The sequence below is a fragment of the Cheilinus undulatus genome, linkage group 10 (assembly GCF_018320785.1).
Source record: "Cheilinus undulatus linkage group 10, ASM1832078v1, whole genome shotgun sequence".
Taxonomy (NCBI): domain Eukaryota; kingdom Metazoa; phylum Chordata; class Actinopteri; order Labriformes; family Labridae; genus Cheilinus; species Cheilinus undulatus.
The window spans coordinates 32,712,323-32,732,646 of NC_054874.1; the positions used below are offsets into that span (position 1 = coordinate 32,712,323).

At 37.8% G+C, this 20,324-nt stretch overlaps 2 protein-coding genes across 5 annotated transcripts in view; one reads left to right on the forward strand and one right to left on the reverse strand.

Annotated features, from left to right (window-relative positions):
* The window catches only part of ehd1a (EH-domain containing 1a), a 14,847-nt gene extending 6,249 nt beyond the window's left edge, over positions 1-8,598 (reverse strand). The window contains exons 1-2 of the mRNA XM_041797449.1: positions 7,625-8,598; positions 2,955-3,052 (exon numbers count right to left, since the gene is read on the reverse strand). Coding sequence (XP_041653383.1) covers positions 2,955-3,052; positions 7,625-8,013 — 487 coding nt within the window. The 5' untranslated portion in view covers positions 8,014-8,598. The remainder of the gene's footprint in view (positions 1-2,954; positions 3,053-7,624) is intronic.
* ubxn1 (UBX domain protein 1) overlaps positions 1-20,166 on the forward strand; it is a 27,077-nt gene extending 6,911 nt beyond the window's left edge. Inside the window, exons 1-10 of one of the 4 annotated variants that reach the window (XM_041797450.1) lie at positions 14,219-14,275; positions 14,839-14,903; positions 15,029-15,082; positions 15,189-15,316; positions 17,724-17,811; positions 18,001-18,192; positions 18,868-18,919; positions 19,040-19,162; positions 19,361-19,544; positions 19,637-20,166. In XM_041797450.1, the coding sequence (XP_041653384.1) occupies positions 14,225-14,275; positions 14,839-14,903; positions 15,029-15,082; positions 15,189-15,316; positions 17,724-17,811; positions 18,001-18,192; positions 18,868-18,919; positions 19,040-19,162; positions 19,361-19,544; positions 19,637-19,677 (978 nt within the window). In that variant the 5' untranslated portion in view covers positions 14,219-14,224 and the 3' untranslated portion in view covers positions 19,678-20,166. Of the gene's footprint in view, positions 1-14,218; positions 14,313-14,410; positions 14,587-14,838; positions 14,904-15,028; positions 15,083-15,188; positions 15,317-17,723; positions 17,812-18,000; positions 18,193-18,867; positions 18,920-19,039; positions 19,163-19,360; positions 19,545-19,636 lie in introns of those variants that run through there. The other 3 variants (XM_041797451.1, XM_041797452.1, XM_041797453.1) reach the window with 3 other exon arrangements.
* Positions 20,167-20,324: the final 158 nt, after the last annotated feature.

Sequence of the window (20,324 nt, forward strand, 5' to 3'; positions counted from 1 at the left end):
AACGTGAACATATTGAACATGTAAGTGCTTTTATGTCAAGTCATCAACAGCGATAATGGGAAAGATGGCAACTGGTTCTGCAAAATTCCAGTTTCGTCATAGTCTTTGTCGCTTCACAGTTCACTAAGGGAGAAGTTCTGAGCCATATTGCTGACTTCAACAAAAAAGGAATTCACGTTCCAAGTGTTATGCAATGACAAAGCCTGGCATCTATGAATGAACAACTAATCACATTTCTTCTAAGAGTAAAGCTGTTTTAGACCTTCAGACCTATGGGCAGATAGAGCCAGTAAGCAGAATAGTGACACACGCCCGTCACGGCTCAGCTGTACGAGCCTATTCCTGTTTATATATGACACAGTAGAGTTTTCAGTATGTCTGGCTGGTTCTGTATTGTATCTTTGTTTATATAGAAACAGTCAAAAGGATATCAGCGTGTGAGAGAGCGAGATAGAGAGGATGAGAAAGAGAGTATGCCTTGAAAATACCAACATAAAACCTACATATGTATAGACAGAAAACTGTCTGAGGAATGGGGCATCAGATTTCATCTGTTCCTCTTCTCAGAGAAAGTCACCTCTACATGTGCTGATCTTTTCATTCATATGATACATATTTTTTAGAGATGTATGGTATAATCAGCATGATACTGGTATCAGCAGATACGGTATGAAAATTTCTGCCAATATTTACAACCAATATTTTGGCTATAAAATATGCCTATATCAGCTGTAAATATTGGCTGTACAAACAAATAAGTTTGTGGAGTTTAAAGCTAATCCAAAAGACCTCCATCAGCTGAAGTCTTTCTCTTTATTCATCATCATTCCTCACACTTTTTTAGTTTGATTTAAGGACTGATATTTGTTCATTTATTCTACCTCAAACTTTAGATTGTGTGTTTTAGGGAGTGAGGTTTTAGGTCTGAACTACATTTAAATGGGTATCAGTATCGGCTAAAATTTAATTTATAAATGTCAACATACCAGATATCGGCAAAAATCCAGTATCGTGCATCCCTAATACTTTTTGTTATTTGATTAAACTCATTCATACCTGCATGTGTCAAGTCACTTGCTTATTGTTTATTGACTAAAACATTGATTCTAAATGCACTTGAGCTTGTAAAGAGCATTTCTGGTAGTCTGACTACCCAAAGCACTTTATACACTGCTGGTCGTACTTACCCATTCACTCCGCATTCACATACTGACGGCAAAGGCAATGTAGAGTATTTATCAGTATTAATAGGGCTGTCAAGATTGATCACATTATTTGGAATCAATTAGTTTTTAAAAACCATGACTGAACACATGCTTTATTTTCCCTTTCAGCACACTTTAGTTGAGTCACTGCAGCATCTCCTGCAGTAACAATGATGTAAAACAAGTCCACCACTGCTCCTTAATGTCTTTTCAATTTTAAGAAATTTACAGACAGCTCAGTGGACAATTCAAAACTCATCAGAAATAAGGGGACATATTTACGGTCCCCTTATATTCTTTTCAATCCATAAAAAGGTTACTTTTTCTGTGATAAAATTCACATTATAATCTACAATCCATCTTTAGAAGACGGTCTCTATCTAAACAGGAAATCAGTAACCCTTAGTTAAAGACAGTAGAAAAATCCAAAAGGATGCAAAAAACTTGTTTTGAATGCAAAAGATTCATTTTAAAATGCAAAAAAGGGATGTGATTGATTAATCGTGATTTACTACAGATATTCTGTGATCAGTCTCGATTAAAAATGTGGTTATTTGGCAGCCCCATTATGAACAAATCCTACTCTTTCGCATCCATACTCATTCATACGCTGCTGACACAGTATTGGGAGCAATTTGGGATCAAAATGCATCTGCAGGAGCTGGTAATCAAACTCCTGACCACTCGGTTGAGCGCTTTAAAAAACAGACAATATGGTGCATTTAATCAGGCCAAACATTCCTTGAAAAATATCTTAGATAATTAATCAATTACCAAAATATTAGCCAATTTAAATTTCATTTGACTGGCTATTACTTCAGTTATACTTTTCATATTTTTTCTGCACTTCCTTCTTGTCTCCTCTTCTCTGAATATAATACAGGCAGTAGTGGCACTGGGAGGAAGTATTGAGAAACGCTCTGCTATGTTTGCCGTTTTACTCCACATCCTTTCCCTAGAGTACACAAAAACTCTGGTGCCTGTAAGTTCACTTCCTCTTAAAAGAGGCTCAAACCAGGTAAAACAAAAACAGAAGCTGTGTTCAGCTGTGCTGTTATAATCCGTCTCTATTTTGTAGATTCATCAAAAGTAAAAGAAAACCTGCATATGAAGCAAAACTGAAGTGACCCTGTAGGTCAAAAATGAGGTGAAGCACATGGAGAGAATAGATGAACAAGAGTCATTTATGCCACTGAGCAAAGGGAAATGACTTGAATATGAAGTAATAAATAAAACAGTACAGGAAAAGCAAGGAAGACTACCAGCATAAAGGAAATAATTTGAATGTCTGTTGTTAATTTATTCTTAAGATTGCTACTGTCTGCTCTGAAATAAGAAAGAGCAAAACAACAAAGGGAAAGGATGTGAAAAAGATGTTAGCTGCAGAAAAACTACAGATGTAGAAACAGGAAATGTACTTTCAAGTGTTTTGAGTTCTGTCCATGCTACTGGCATACTGAGAAGACCTCTATCAGATTTGCACAACCTGTTTTCTTAGGCTTTGACCTGAGGGTGTTGAGAGTTAAATACAAGCCAGCCTGCTGAAGTTTACTTAATGAGACACATGCCAAACAGAAATACCAGAGAGACTGAGGGAAGTGTATGTAGGTTAAGCATGTTTCCTTTCATTTTTGAATTTGAGAAGTGCATGAGAGTATCTGTTCAAATAATTTCAGAGTTTTTGAGCAGAGAAAGCATGTATCTCTAAAACATTAATGGTAAAAGTGTGGCTGTTTTTTTCAGACAGACCTCTGCTTATTCTCTGCTTCTCTCCGGACAGAATTCCAGGAGTATCGATGATACTGATGCTCTCCAGGACGGGGTTAGGCATCTGGGCACACATGAACCTGTCAAGAAAGCACAAGGATGAGTGTGGGGATGTATGGGAATACAGAAGTGAACAGAAGGTTATAGGGAGGATTACAGAACAAGACATACTTGTAGAGAGTAAGAACAGGTATGGCGTAAAAAAACAACAGTTGGTGAGAATGTTTATACATAAACTTGGCATTAAACAGACATTATTCTGGAGCTTTTACTAAAACCTTCATTCTCACGAACAAACATTAGTGGAATATCTACACAGTTTAAACACAATACAGCAACTGGAGGGATCAGTGTCACATTTTAGAAGGCTCTGCAGGTAAAATTGGTCAGATTTTTATAATTACTTGGTTAATGTAGGTTAATTTCTTCAAACATTCAATGCTAGTTGATACATTTTTTCAAACAAATAGTTATTATTGCCTGTTTATTTCTGAAATAAATAACGATTGTTCATTTGGTCCTTAAAAGGTCATAAAGGGTTGAATGATGCCTGTCACAGTTTCCTTAAAGCCAAGATGACATTCTCAAATAGTCTGGCTGAAAGAAAAATAACTTTTCAATCACAGAAGAAAACGTTGGAATTTTTTGACATCAACTATTCTACTTGAGTAGTGGTTTAATTTACTGACCAATCAAACGGCTGTTATTGCATTTTCTGACTGTTTTATTAAACAGTTTATTATAGAAAATCTATTTTTAGTTTTTTAATTCAACAGAGAGGCAATGTGACATTACAGTAAAGTTTTCCTAACAGTGCTTGAGTGGATGTGACACGGGGGAACTTCCAGGAAGCCACCACCAAAGGAAGAATGTTATTGAAACAAGTAATGAATGAAACATAATTCACTACACAATGGTCTCCCTAGCATGCACACTGGGGTTTAAACTTTAAAAAGGAAATGTAGCTCTCCATCTCCGACAGAAACGGAGCCAAGGTTAACACGCTCACACAAACACAGACAGACATACACAAAGTGAGAGGATGAGTGGTTTTGCATAAACCCATGGTATCCCACTCAGGACAAAGAAAGGGATTGTTAAGGAACCCCATAGCTCTGAGCAGTGCTTCTCACTCCACTGCCTTTTTCCCTCAATCTGAACCGATACTCACAACATGAGCTCAGAGGCACTGGGTCATAAGACTCAGAGAACTTTGCTTTTACATTCTTGCTGTAACCACACTGAGGGCAGACACGCACACACAAAACCCTAACAAAGATCCAACACCACACGCAGGGAGGAAAAAGGAAAAAAATCCAAGGACAATGAACAAGTCAAAGAAATATGAGAGTGTGACCTCTTGTACACACTCTCTCTATATGCTATTACTTTACAATAATAGTGACAGCAAGTGATAAACACTCTGATTTTTCCACTCCCTCACAAAGCTGATGGTCTATGATATCCGACTGGAATTTTGGCACTGGCTTTCCATTCAACTATCTATCCCTACATTTTCCACAAAGCGCTTTTAGGAAAAAATGCGCAGATGAACTCTGAATTCTTAGAAACAGAAAACCCTGCCAGACACAGGGGGCCCAGGAGCCTAAGGGTATTTGAGATCCTCTGCTGTGTGACTATGTTTTAAGACAAGCATGAAGGCACAGGTCAATATTCCACAGCAGACCTCTCATGTGATTGGAGTTCAGGCCCCAGCTCAGGAGAGAGGGTCTTCCTCTCTTGCTCCACCTCTTGACCTATTACCTTTTCTTCTATCATAACCTCAACTTCCCAAAGAGAAGAGGAAACAGGGCAGCTGTTGCTAACACTGGAGATGTGAACGGGAAGGGTCACAAATGTGTCACTTTTCCTTGGTTGCTTCCTGTAAAATTTTGCCTTGAGTGTGTTTGAGAGACAGAATAAATTGTGAATGTTTAATAAATATCTACTCACCTGTACAGCACTTCACTATAAAAGTGTGTTGGTTGCCCTGTTAAGCTGTAGAATCCTATCTCAGTAAAGTGCAGAGTCAGTGTCCTGGAATAACAGGCCATGAGCAGGACAGGACGGAGTAGGACAGTAAAGGCTGGGGTGGGCCAGTGCGGAACTTACACTTTGCTGACTCTGGTTTTACAATCTAATGGCTTACAGAGAGCACAAACACACTGGCCCTCTGACTGCTGTGGCATTTTAACTAGAGGAGAACAAGAGCTAAAATATGGGTGGGTTTATGTGGAGCTGGAATAAAAATATCTAGATATTCAAAGACATTCATATAGTTTAAGCTTTTATAGAAAAAAGATACCTATGGGTGCAATCTGAAACTAGGCTGCTTTATGATAGAAATGATAGCAAAATTGGCAAATGGCAAGTAGTATACACAAATCATTGCTTTGAAAACAATGTCTAGGTGTGTGGATCCCAGGACTGATTTCTGTTTACTCTTGACATAAATACCTGATGACACTGAGAGAGTTTCTGAGGGTGGTAGTTAAAGGCTAATCTGCAGGTTGAATAACTATGGTTAAAAAGCCACACAACCTTGTGTGATCTTTTGACATTTCTCCTCCACCTATGAATCTTCCATTAGCAATCTGATACTCAGTATCTCCTGTTGACTTTTATGAGCAAAAACAAATTCAACCATCCAGAGCGCTGTTTAAGTATTTAAAGTCTCCAGAGCGGAAAGCTGAAAAACAGCCCAGCTCAAAAAGTTCGTCTAAATCAGGTTCTTGACAGAGGGTTCATCAGCTCAAGGCTCCTTACCAAAACAAATGACTGTATATGTATTGACCTAAACATAGACAGAGTTGTTATAACGGGTCATCCACTTACTTTGTCATAAACACATCTCTGTTGTGTTTAATTATGTGTGCTTCATTTTCCTCTGGAACAAAGTTTAACACTGATAATCAATGAGAACCATGAAGCAGCAGGTTTGTGCAAAGTTAGACAGCTTGACAAATGATGCTGCGGTGGACAATAGCCTTTGTTTATGCACAATCTTATCTGTTTTCCCCTCTAGTCTGTATTAAACTCCAGAGATGTGATTTGTGGCCTATGAAGTCTGACCTCACACCCTTTGAAGTGTCATTTGAAATGCATGACTTTACTTTTTCAGTTTGACTGATGGTGAAAACTTGCATTCACGCAAGATAAAGCAAACACTTGGCATAACTGAGAGGAAGGATAACTGTGGATAAAGACAAATAAGGCATAACTGAGGAGGTGTCAATTTGAGTGTTTGCACCATATAGCCACTCAGCTCTCCTGGGAATTTGAAACTTATGACAGATCAAGTTCAGGAGAGGTAATTTATTGATTGTGTATAATTTATTTGTTTGGCTGCTTTTCCATCAGGGTGACACAATACTAGCCCCTGGGAAGAGAGGGGATATATCCAGATCCTCTGCTGGAAGTTAGATCATTCACAACTGGATCTTAGCCATCTGATGACATCACAAATCCACACACACAATAGATTGGATTAAGATGTTTTAGCTTTCATCAGGCATCATCTTGCTGGCTCTGACTTACAGCAATTCACCTCTGTATGTCCCACCCTGACTTACTTGAAAGTAATTTCATACACCCTGTGAGAATGGCCCTTCCTATAATCCTGTTTCTTAGTTAAAAAGCAAGCACCTCATTACCTGCCAAGTTTCTCCCCGTACTGCTAGTTTGTTTCACTTTCTCTTCTGCTGTTTTTTTCAGTTGCTGCCTTTGTCAGGTGTTTGCCAAACCTGAGTAATAACCTTGAGTCTGACTCAATTATTTTTTCCAAGAACTATCCCTCCAAATGACTCATAAAACTTTACCTAATACCCTGAAAGTTCCCCTGAGGATATCTTCATCCTCAGTTATGTGGATCAGTCTCCAATGAGCCAAATGCCTTCGTTCTAACCTGCTGACTCACTGAAAAGTACTAAAGGCAGAGACAAAAACCTTAAACCTTTGTGATAAGATTTCACCTGGCCTACTAACAAGTAAGGTAAAGGGGTGGTTCTTGTCGGCTTCTACTGATGAAGTAACACTTATATGGCCATAGAGTAAGAAATTTATGGCACTGTCATCCTAAGATGGGACAAGGTCAACCTGTTGCCTAGCAACATCACAACCATTTCTTCTCTGTGAAATTAGGACTTTAGGGTCAGTCACCAATGACTCTGTCAGGTGTGACAAAGAAGTCACCCAGACCAAGGGCAAGGTTTCAGGGTTTAAGTGAAGAACTTATCCCTTTTTATGGGATAAGGTGTTGGAAAGAACCTTGCTTTTCCATACACAGAGTGGTTCCTCTACCTGTCTACTGACACTGAAAGCGTAAACTCACACATACTTGGCTCAAATATGTGATCAATGTGCAACAGCATACCTCGAAAAAGGTGGTACATGCAAGGACATGTAGAGAGGACATTTAAATGAGTGGGTGACGTATTGTTATGACAAGTTTCTTAACGCACAGTTTGAGTTCCTTATGATAGTTCAAGACAACTGTAATATTAAGTAAACGTTCATTCAATCTTTTTATTGTACACCCGTAAATAACAACGTGCCACTTCCGGGCTCAAATCCTATAATCCTTGGAGTTAATTTTTTCAAATTGCTCAAGGTAAGCTGTTAAATGATATTTTAGAACATGGCACTGTCTTTACCTGTTAAGGAATGCGTTGCCAAACGCGTTGAGTTTGCGGAAGGGCTTCTTGGGGTCGACAACCAGGGCATTACCGGGTATCTGCCCTTCCTGTTCACCGTGCATCACCGCGATGAAAGAGTCCGTAGTCGGCTCTGGGCCAATCCGCATGCCGGGGAAGTCCTGCTCCATAAGATGCCGGATGAAAGTGGTCTTCCCGGTGGAATACTGACCCACCAGGAGGACCATAGGCTTGTTGTCGAAGTCGGCATCTTCGAGCGCAGGGGAGTGGAAGTCGTGGAATCGATACGTGTCCTCCAGCGGGAACAGTTTGGTTCGGTAAAGGCGCCGCAACCCGTCAGACACGTTCTGAAACAGCTCGGGGTCCTTCTTCATGGTTTTCCTGAACATTGTGACTGATTAAGTTTGTTTATATTGACAAAGGTTTCCTTTCTTACAAATACTTATCTGATTTGGTGGTGTGGATCTCTCCCACCGTTAAGAGAGTAGCTGCCTGCTGGAATGAAGCAACGGCTGGGCGAGGTCTTGGAAGTTTTTGTCCCCACCCTCCTACTCGCTAGCTAGCCACACACCAACTCGACTCAGTCATTCAGGGAGGACCCCCTTTTCAGCTGACGTAGGCTTACGCAGAAATGGCTACAGGTTCAGTTCACAATTAGTATTTAGCTCTCAGTGACTTAATGCCGATGCTAACTGTAATTCCTAACAACGGCAAAGTTATAACGTTTCACCTAAAAGGCAGGCAAACTGGCTTAGCAACCGCTGACAGTTGGGGAACCCCGCCATGGAAAGCACGAACGTACCGGAACTGTTTCGCAACTCTTTCACAGTAAAAGCCAGTTGGTCCAGCCTACCGTGTTCAGCTGACAATAAATAGCAGAGCACGTGTTTCGGTTTAGGTCGTAAGATTCTTACTCTAACATTTTTTCTTCTTTCTTCTTCTTTTTTTCTTTTTATGGCGGTTGACATAACACTTGTAGGTGCATTATCTTCAAAGGGTACGTGATGTTACGTTTACCGTTAGCTTTGCTGTTAGGAACACAACAGTTCTGTTTTCCTTTAGTGTATGTTATAATGTCTTAATTTTTTATGCATAAAAATGTAGATGTTGGGATTTGTTTCAGTCTTCTACATCAAGTCCCAGAAAGTCTCAATCTGACTCAAATAGAAAATAAAATAATGATCTCAAATAGACGAATAAATAACCACGTCCTGTTGTAGCTATAACAGCATAAATAAATTAGCATATAGTTGTTTTATTTATTCAATTATTGGCACATGAGATGTATAATTGTAACACTGGTACATTTTTCACGGTGAAAGTGAAAATAGAAAAATGGGCTGGTGAGGTAGGATACCAGATGGGTTTATATTAAACCTCGCCATATTACAATTAGACTTTGTAGCCAAGAATATAATCAAGACAACATTGTGATAAAAAATAAAGTAAAGAAGAGAGAAGCATAAGAAAAAAGGGAAAACCAATCTTGAAAACAAGTTTCCAAGACAGACAGTTTCTTGCACCTGTATGGTAAATATATTTCAAGTTATATTGTGCATACCATGATATACAGTAACAAATTTATTAGACCGCCTGTCATATTTGTCTCAGAGACCATCCAGCATCATGAAGTGCTTTAATACGGACTATTTCATTTTCAGTGAGCTCTCCACGTTTTACCATTTTGAACAGGAATGAGGATTTTCAAACTGAATTCACCTTTTTATACCCAAATTTTAGCCGGCTCACAGGGCTTCTCTGAGAATTAAAAAATTAATCAAGCATAACATTCAACCACTAAAACTCATTTTTCTATTCAGGAATGCAAGTAAATAACTATAATTTGACATATTAATCAAGAAATAATAATGTGCTTTACTTGATTTTTTTCAGTTTTTTTTTTGTAAATCAGTAAATTTGAGAATTCATGGATAACAATAATAATTATATTTCAGCATTAAAAATATCATTTGGGTTAAAGAGCTTCTACATATTGGTGTATTAACCATTGCAGAAACATAAAAAATGATTTTGGTAGTTACCAATGCTGTTATTTTAGGGCAGCTGTGGCATAAACCTTACTTTGGGTGGTGGTCTAATAAAGTTTTTAAACACTGTATATGGGTACATCCATTTGCATTTACATCCACATATATATTTAACATACACACTAACATGAAATAACACATTCTATCTGTGGTTGATACACTCCATCTAGTTGTTATATTAAATAAAATTAGCTTTGATATTTCTAATATTAGAATTGTCAACACCATATTTTGTGCAGTTGTCTTTAATATTTCTCCCTAAACCTATGACACTATGGCTACATTCACACTGGAGTTAAAAGTGACCTGAATCTGATTTTTTTTGCTCACATTTGTCTTGTATCTGATTTTTTTCTGACAGTGTGAACAGCACAAGTCACAATGAATCCGACTGTTTCAAATCATATACGTATCTAATCTTCTGGAAGTCGGCTGCAGTGTGAACAAGCAAACAAACAAACAAACAAACAAACAAACAAAAAAAACATCTGAGAAAAGATCAGAATGAAGCATTAAGGCCTGCTGTGTGAATGTAGCCCAAGTCAGTATTAATGTATGATGTAGCTTATTTTGAAGCCATATCTGATCTGATCTCTCTTACACACACATATGCACACTCACACACCTACCTTTGTTTAAAGTTTTATTTCTAAATTACATCACTTCCTCTGTATATTTCATAAAATTTGATTGATTATTTTGATGTCCCACTGTATATGTGACCTCATATTCCCCTTCTGTATGTAATTGATCTTATTGTGGTTTATTTTATTGTCATTTTAGATAGTAACTGTCAAAGAGATTGCTTCCTCTCTTTCACAAATAAACACAAACACAAAATTCCATTAATGCCATCTTTATTTTTTATTCAAACACAATAAAGAAACAGGAAGAGAACTTCTCCATGGGTTGATTTTATTTGATTGAGAAGTCAAGATGCACCACCATTTTGAGTATTGTTAAAACATGGGCTGTTAAAAAAAATAGAAGTTGTTACTGTACAACCCATTTGAGAGAGTTCAGTATGAACTGTGAGCATGAAGTGTGAACTGTAAGCTATAGAGTGTCACAGCAGACTTCTGTCGACAAGAGGTGTCCCTCCACAGATAACAGCAGCTCCACTGGAAGCCAGAATTTTTCCATATGGAGATGCTGTTACAGCTGGTGAGACCCACACAAAGAGCACAGCGGAATGTCTCTGCAGATCATGAGAATGTGGTGGTGTGGGGATTCATTCAACAGCATTATTAGATATACTGTGATACCTACCATAATGGAGAAAAATATGCCTCAGACATGTGTAAAGAAGCAGAGCCCAGAATCACAGGATTACTGTTGCATTTTTTTCACACAGCCAGACCTCAACAATAGTTCCAAGATACGCATTTTGAAATGAATGACAGCAGTGTGACAAAACATTCACAGATGAAATAATACTGCCCTCTTTTGGTTGGTCTCACTGACTACATGAAACAAAACCACTGTATCTTCTAACAGGGCCCTCATGTGATAATACCCTCCACACCTAATAAAGAGCCAATAAAATATCTCCCACCTTTATCCCCTGATCCTTTTTACAGCATCTAAGAAACATTATACAATTATGACACCAATAAAGTCAGGGTCATTCACTCAGTGAAAGTATGTAGAGAGTCAAGAGGGAGTGCCATCCCAGCAAATGAATTCTAGCCTTTAGTCCTTTAAAATTAATCTTTTACATTGAGCCATGATATGGCTTTTAACATGCATTGTTTCCTTGTCTTCCTAGTTTCCTTGAACCTCTCCTGACTCATCCCAAGTGAGCTTTGACCCTCTCATTCTGTAAAAAAAACAAAGCCATAAAGTAATTTAAGGGTAGATTAAAGAGACCTTCAACCTTATTGCCTTCTTTGACTTTGCCCACTAAGCAGTATTTTTTCGATGAAGGTAATTCAACTGTAAAGGATTATCAGTGCAATTTATGAATCTCAGCACAAGTACTGGATTTATTTACGGTGAAATAACTTCCTATCGAGCCTGAACAGAGAAGCTAGTCTATTCTGACTTGTATGAATAAGAAACCATATTTTAAATGTCTAAAGAGACAACATTGAACAGACTTAATTTCATGTTTTGTCCAGTTTTAGGAATTCCATTGAAAACAGCTCTTATGATCACAGAACACTTTAACATTTATTCAGATTCTGTGGAGAGAGATCCATCCTTTTATGAAACAAAATTTAGAAAGTTTAGCTTAGCCTCATAAACAGTAGTTTAGTCTTTTTTTTTGTTTTGTTAAAGACAGTAAACTTGATTTTCTGAGGAAAAGCTGCTTGTTGCTTAACAACCAATAATTCAATCTGGAGCTCAATTAGCTTCACACTTACCTAAAAAGCTACTCTGGTCTCTGTTTATGTCCAGTTAGTTCACTATAATAAGACAAGAAATGTATTCAAGCTATGATCAGTGATTGATTTATGTCTGATGGAAGAAAAACAAATCACCTTCAGGGTGTACAAGTTGCTTGCTTTTGATTCAGTTAACAATTAATCCAAACAGAATAAAAACACATTATAACACATGTCAATCTTGGTAGAAATCCAGTCTGTAGCTAATTACAGGCACCACAGCAAGACATTTACGTGGAAACAAATAAATGCAGTTTTTAAAAACTACTTTCAGCTACATTCTTATATAAAGAATTCATACTCACCAAGCAAATACAGATAGTGAAGCTTGTTTCAATCATTGTGACAAAAGTAGAAAAAAAGATGAAAACATAAAAAACTCAAAAAGAAATGGTAAAGAAAACAAGTCAATCGAATACATGGTAAACAGGACAGAAAAGCATTCATGAGTGAAACGCTGAAAAAGGAGAGAAGTCGGAGAGAAGTGCTGAGACAGAAGTCAGTCCCTGAGTAATGGTGGACTTGTGAATGAAGGCTTCTTAAGACTGTGTAGAGGGGAGAGTAAAAATTAATCATTACATTTACTGTAAATATGTAACAGATACCCATAAAAGTCAGCAGATTGTTTCTGTTTAAGCCCAGGAACACAAGAGGAGAGGATATAGGCCTGTTTGTATCAGATAGAGAACAGCCAATAAGAAACCCAATCTAACTTTGAGGTGGTTCAAATCAACCTGTACACATACTGGCTTCTTCATTCAGCAGCCTATAACTGCTTCCTGATACTGGTGTCACAATTTCCAAAAGGTATACTATGCAGATACATAATTTAATACAAACTTGAAAGGAAGGATAATTAGTCACAGTCATGTCACCTGACAGCAAAAGTGAAACAAAATCCTTCTTTTGCTCTTTACTTTCTTTTTTTTATACTTTTATTTTTATTTTTTTAAATTGACAGAACAGATAAAGACAAAGGTAGGTACAATACAATCTCAGAATTGTAAAAGTAAACGCAAAAAACAGACAGCGCTCGGTACATATGAGCACAGTCAGACAATCTTAAATGAAAATAAAGAATTCCTTCATTTATGGCAATCCAATTTTCCCAGTATTTCTCTCCTTTTTCCTTTTGAAGACACAATGAAAATCATTTTCTTCATTATGCGAATAGAGTCTATGTTTACAAGAAGTTTCACAGTTGGTGGATTCTTTTGAAGCCAGCATTTGGTAGTACTTTCTTACTTGCAACCATAAATATCTTCATAAGATATGCACCACTTCTACAAAGGCAATCAGGTATTTTTCCAAGGAACAGAGAGGTGGAAGAAAATCAAATGTTATGTCCAAGGTTTTTTGCTCTTTACTTTCTGTAGATAAAGACTGACATTCTTACAAATCGGATGGACCAATTTTTATAGACTTTTATTGGCTATCATAGCAGTGGTAACTAATTCACTTAAACATTGTAGTTGAATTTGATGTCATCTTCATTGTAATGCTATATAAAACTCTCTTATTGTCGCATTGTGGACTTTAAGAGGATGGTGCACATTCAAATGATCCTGTAAAACCTAGATATTTTGTCAGTTTTAAAACTGAATTCATGAGGGGGGAAAAGGAATGAAGTCATGAAACATTTGGCCGCATCTCAGCCACCTATCATCTCCTTCTCACTCATAAAGTATATCGTAGAAGGAAGACAGTAAACCTTAATTCCTGAATTACATGTTCGGTTAATGTCCAGAGGTCGCTGGACCCTGAATCAATGGCCGATTAATTTATTTTTTTTGGGCAATGTATGACAGCAAGGGTTGTCTTTCAAGCTGTTAAATTTCAAATATACATAAAAAATGTACATAGAAAAGTAAATAAATCAGGCTCTTCTTTTACTATGAAAAGTAACTTCACTTCTTCACCTGTATTTTTCACAGTACATTTGGCAGTATGTGCCGCCCCCCCCGGCCTTCAACATTTTAGAGGCAAATATTGTAATTTTGTAATTCATTTGGTATTGTTGTACAGGTTTAGCAAAACGACATAAACAAGTTTAAACAACCCGCGATGGACTTACAAGTCTATTTACTCATCAATAGGGCTATAAAAGAAAACAACGTAAAACGCTGAATCGGGCACAGTAGTCCATTCTAGATTCCTAAACAGCAATGACTAGCATGGGGGAAAACGCTTTTCTCTTGCTGTGCGCTTTGACCCATGTGAGTTCCCGTACTGCTAAGGCGGTGTGACTGATGTGTGAGTAGCTAACTAACGTTGTCTTCATTTTTACTTAAGCTGATATTGTAATTACCAGGAATTAAATAAGAGGTGTGCGTCTCTACGTGTTACATGCATGTCAGCATTTATAGCTAACGTGATAAGCGCTTGAAGAAGCGACCGGACGTTTTTTACTCGTGCTAGGCAGCGAGGCTTTCCTGCTAGTTTTGGGGCTAATTTGAAGGCTAGCCATATTAAAGCCAATTTTAGCACTCAGCGTTTCGATAGATAAGATAACAAGTGGCAACAACAGGTGAGCTTAGATGTTAGTTATATATTTCCAGGGTGCTTGTCAATAAAACTTTTGATTTGTTTATAAAAGTGAAATAAAGCTCCTTTACACATGTATGAGCAAACCGCTGGCTGACTAGTGTTAGTAAAGTTCACGATAACTGGGATAGAATTATACAAGGCTAAGTGATTCAGCTTACCTTGTTTCAACAGCAACAGAGGTGCAAAATATGTAAAACGTCGACAAACCTTGTGTTTATGCATCATGTTTTAGGTCAAAATGGCAGAGCTAACAACACTAGAGAGTCTGCTGGAGATGGGCTTTGACAGAAACAGAGCGTGAGTCACAAAAATGATTCTGGTCATCACACTATCACACTTTTCTGACTGGTTCAAATAAAACGAAAGTAAAAGGGTAACATTTGTGGGAACCTATCTTGCCTTTCCTTATCTCGTGTTTTCAGGGAGAAGGCAGTGGCCAAAACAGGGAACCAGGGAATAGAACAAGCCATGGACTGGTGAGTCTGTTGAGCTGCTCAAATATTTAAAGACCCCAGGCATCATACAATCAACAAAGTAATTTAACTGCTCATATTTTTTCTGTTTGTATTTGCTTTTGTTCAGGTTAATGGAACATGAGAATGACCCAGACATTGATGAGCCCTATGTGCCACCTGTGGGTAACGTCCTGGGAGGAACAGCAGACACCCAGTCCACCACAGGACAGCCTACACTAGCAGACACAGCTGAAGGTCAGGATTTGTTGTGCTTTTTTGGTGGGTAGGAAGACCCTTGTTGTGTGATGTACTTCACAATCACAATCACAACCCGTAGTGATTTGCAATATTATGAAAAGCACCATGAGGACATATAATGTAGTCTTCAGCTGGGCAGCTAAATTTGGGCAAAAATCCTTTTCATAATAAATTTTGATTGATACTGAGCTCACCATTGTTACACACAGTTACTCATGGATTTTACAGCATTTGCATGGCACATATTTATCAAACTGAAAAATTGAACACTTTCCAAAGAATATATAAATGAATAATATTAACAACATTAATTTGTAAAATAATGGCATACAAAAACAATGAATAAATGAAAAGATTGACTTTCATGGCCAAGTAGTATTGTGAGTGTAACATGGCATGTGGCACATAAATTGTTAAATCATGATTATCTTGTTTTCAAGATTGTGGGGAGCCAAAATTTTATTTGAAATTGAAACCGGATTAATTGCCCAGCACTAGTCTTTAGTCAAAAAATGTTGCCAAATTGTACATTCTGCTTTAGACACTGGTTCCCAACTTGTTTTTCCTTAGGACCCTCCTTACTTGTATCTCAAAAAGCCAGGCCCCTGGGGATTTGCACGGGAAAAAATAACATTTTTTAAATTGTTTTTATTGATAATTCATAGATAAAACATAATGGACATATACACACCTGTTGTTACCGGAGATTGATTTATAGACCATCCGTTGTGTGCCTAGTCATGTTTTAAAAAATATATAATGCTGTGAAAAGGTATTTGCCACCTTCCTGAATTCTTTCTTGTTTTTGCATATTTGACACTTTAATGTTTCAGATAACCCAGAAAAATTAAATGCAAGACAAGATAACCCCAGTAAATACAACATTTTAAATGATTATTTCATTTATTAAGGGAAAAAAAGCCTCAGAACTGGTTGTGCCCCCCTCGGCAGAAATAACTGCAAGACGTTGACTTGGGCACTCCAACCTTAATTTTTATTTCGACGTCATTCAGAGGTGGACTTGCTGGTGTGCTTGGGATTATTGCCCTGCTGCATAACCCATGTGCACTTGGGCTTGAGTTCACAAAGTGATGGCAAAACAGGTTCTTTCAGGGCTTTCTGGTAGAGAGTAGGATTCATGGTTCCATAAAATATAGCATGTCATCCAAGTCCGGAAGCAGAGAAGCAGCCCCAGAGTATCATACAACCACTACCGTGTTTAACTGGTGGTATGATGTTAATTTTATGAAATGCTGTGTTAGTTTTATTCCAGATGAAATGGGATGCACACCTTCCTGAAAGTTTAACTTTTGTGTCATCAATCCACAGAATGTTTGCCCAAAAGTGTAGGGAATCATCAAGATGTTTTTTGGCAAATGTGAGACAAACCTTTGTGCTCTTTTTGGTTAGCAGTGGTTTTCACCTCAGAACTCTCCCATGAGTGCCGTGTTTGCCCAGTCACTTTCTCATTGTTGGACCATGAAAACTGACCTGAACTGTGTCAAGTGAGACCTGCAGGTATTTAGATGTTGTTCTGGGGTTTTTTTGTGACCTCCTGGATGAGTTGTTGATGTGCTGTTGGAGTAATTTTGGAAGGTTGGCTACTCCAGAGACGGTTCACCACTGTTCCAAGTTTTCTCCAGTTGTGGGTAATGACTCCCATCATGATTTGCTGTAATCTTATAGCCTTCCTTAAAATGGCTGTGTGACCCTTTCCAGAGTGATAGATGTCAATGACTTTGTTTCTCCTCTGTTCTTGAATTTCTTTGGATGGTGACATGATTTGTTTCTTTTTGAGATCTTATCCTATTTCACCTTGTCAGGTTCTATTCTATTCGTGTGAGCTCTTGATTTGACAGGTCTGACAGTAATCAGGTCTGGGTGTGGCTAGTGATACTGAAATCATCCTCCTAAAAATGTGTTTAATTACTGTAAATTCATAATTTAACGAAAGGGCCAATTAATTTCACATAAGGCCTGGCAAGTTTGGATAGCTTTTTACCTTAATAAATGAAATCACCCTTCAAATACATTTTGTTTTTATTCAGGTTAGCTTTGTCTAATATTAAAATGTATAATATTGTATACTATCTATAATATATATTATTATCTCTTTTGTTTTCTTAACTGTCCGTCTTTGCAAATTTACAAAGAACATGACATAAATTCAGAATGTTTTTTTTTTTTTTTGCTCTTACTCCCCTGTAAGAATCTTTTCTCTTACTGTTTCCTCCACCAAGAGAGTTGAGATCATAATTTTTCTTTGTCTTTTATTGGCTTTCTTTGTCTGCACTGATGGTTTTAGGTTTGGTGATGGTGGGTGAGATGTTACAGTATGACATAAAATACATATCATCCTCTTTTTTTGTCTGTCGTTTCTCATATGCTTTTGTTTTCACTTCAGGAATTGCAGGTGGAGACACCCTCAATGAAAATGAGCTGGACGAAAAGAAGCCAATGACAGAGGAGGAGAGGCAACAGCAAGTTAAAAGGTTTGAGTGCACCCACCAGACGACATCCCCTCTGATGTTTTATTTCAGTCATTATTTGAATACACTCAGTTTGAGTGACGGATTCCCCTTTTTGAGGGAACAACTTAATGTGTAAGAAAATGTTTTATAACACTTTAAAGACATGGTCCCTCTAATAATCTGAGGTCTATGATGGTATCTGTTTCACAGGCTAGAGGAGCTAATGCGGGTTAAGCAGGCAGAGAGAAGAGAGCGAGAACGAGCGGAAGAGTTGGAGAGGGAGAAACAGCGGCGGAAACAGGGCCAAGAGCTTCAGCAAATTCGTCAGAAGATGCAGGACGATGAAATGAAAAAACTTGCTGACCAGCGCAGGAAAGAAAAAATGGAGGACAAACTGGCAAGGTTAGATACTCTTTAACACTCAATTTCTCCAGATAAGTTTGTTTGATCTCTAACAGCACTTTCATAGAGCATTGGGTCATGTTTTTTCAGGGATGAATAATCAAGTACAATATCACACAAAGAAAATTTTACCCCCCAATTGAAATTTGGGCCCCCCTTGAGAACGAGATGATTCATCGGAAGGGGCTATCCCCTCAATAAAAATTTCACAATTTAAATCTCTTTAAATGTGCATTTCAAGAAGGCAAAAAGGAAATTTTACAAGATAAAGACGAATGACTGGCCTAGTATTTAGACCATCTTTCCTTAATTGGCATTTCTAACACTGTAAATGAAGAGAGCAATTGAGAAAGTTAAAAAACCTAGTCAGGAAATTACCAGTAAATCCACAGCAGACAATCTTATTTCAAGGAAATCCAATTTTTGATGGGTAGGTTTCATCATTGCTTGTCAGGCATTTATGTCTACAGGATGATTACTATTCAAGCTAAAATAAAACCCAGGGTTTTCAGGATGGTAGTGGATACTTCCTCTCACATTATCTAAATAGATTGTCAAGACTGAGTAACAAGTAAAAATAAAATACAATCACATTAGACTGTTGTAGTTTATAAATCCTTTGAACTGCTGTACTTTCTGTATGTCTCTAACTGCTGATGTTCTCTTGTCTTACAGACAAAGGGTTAAAGAAAAGATAGCACGAGACAGAGAGGAGAGAGCACAAAAGGTAGCCCAATAATGCTGCTCTTTACTAACCTTTTTACCCATTCACTTCATGATTTTCCTTTTATTCTACCCCCTTTTGGGACCAAAAACTATTTACTTTTTTGCTTTAAAACTTTGTTAGTTTGGAGGTGGTGGAACCACCAGCACAACCGCAGTGTCGCAACCGGCCCAGCCCAGTCCCTCATCACCCACCAGCCATGGTCCTCCACCCACTAAGAAGGAGTATGATGAATCCAGGATACAGGTGCAAATTATGATTAGAAGTATACACCTACATGCTGCTGTTTACACCACTGAAATACATGCAGGCTCTTTGCAGAGGAATATTTGCATTCCTTTATCGTATAAACATAAATAATAGACTCACCTGTTGGGATCTGAAACAGATATTCATTATTAACCATCACCAGGTTGGACTTATGGTTTATTTTTTGGTTTGAAGGTACGTCTGCTGGACGGATCAACCATCACAACAGTGTTTAAGGCTCAGGAGCCACTGGCTGCAGTACGTGTCTATATTCAGATGAATGGCAACACACCAGAGGGTCAGGACTTCACGCTGCTGTCGCTTTATCCCCGTCACGTCTACACTGAACTGGACATGGAAAAACCCCTCAAAGAACTGGGTGAGTTATGATTTGTCCTCAATGAAAACCCTAAACTGTTCTATCTGTCTCAGAATTTTTTGGCTGTAATTTTCCCCTCTTGTTTATTTTAGGTCTGGTGCCTTCAGCTGTGCTGGTAGTTACCAAAAAGTGAGAACAGCACGGCCTGCTCTTTGAGCCTACCTCATCCCCTTCACAACATCAACACGAGAAAACAGACAGATTAATCCAGAAACGGCGCCTCCACCTTCAATATTCACTCTATAAACAAATAAACTGAAGCAGAGATTTGGTGTTTTAACTCTTTAAGAACTTTTGTTTCAGTAAAATGATTGGGAAATTCTCTGAATGATGCTTGATAAAGATTGATCTGTGTGGTTTGTGTACTTATTCCAGATTGAAGTGAAGAAAAGTGGCTTAAGATGGATACTTAATGGTTTCACGTTTATAAAAAAGATGCATAAAAGAATTCAATTTTATCCTCATCCTTAAGTTGCAAAGTATCACAAATGATGCACTGAAATGGTTCAATCTATCTGGTTTATGTGACATTTTGGCAATTTTATAAGTTAAACTATATTGAAATTTCTGTCTGCATTATCATCACAAGTCTACTTAAAATAAAGCTGACTGAGAACCATGATGGTGGAGTTCTTCTTCTATAAGTCAGGCATAAATAATTTGTATTTTAATTCCATTTGTGAGTGTGTGTGTTTCTTTGTAATTCATAAAAATGTGAATAGATTCCCTGCTTTGAGCCGAGACAAAACTGAGGCTCTCGGACTTCCATCAACAACAAGT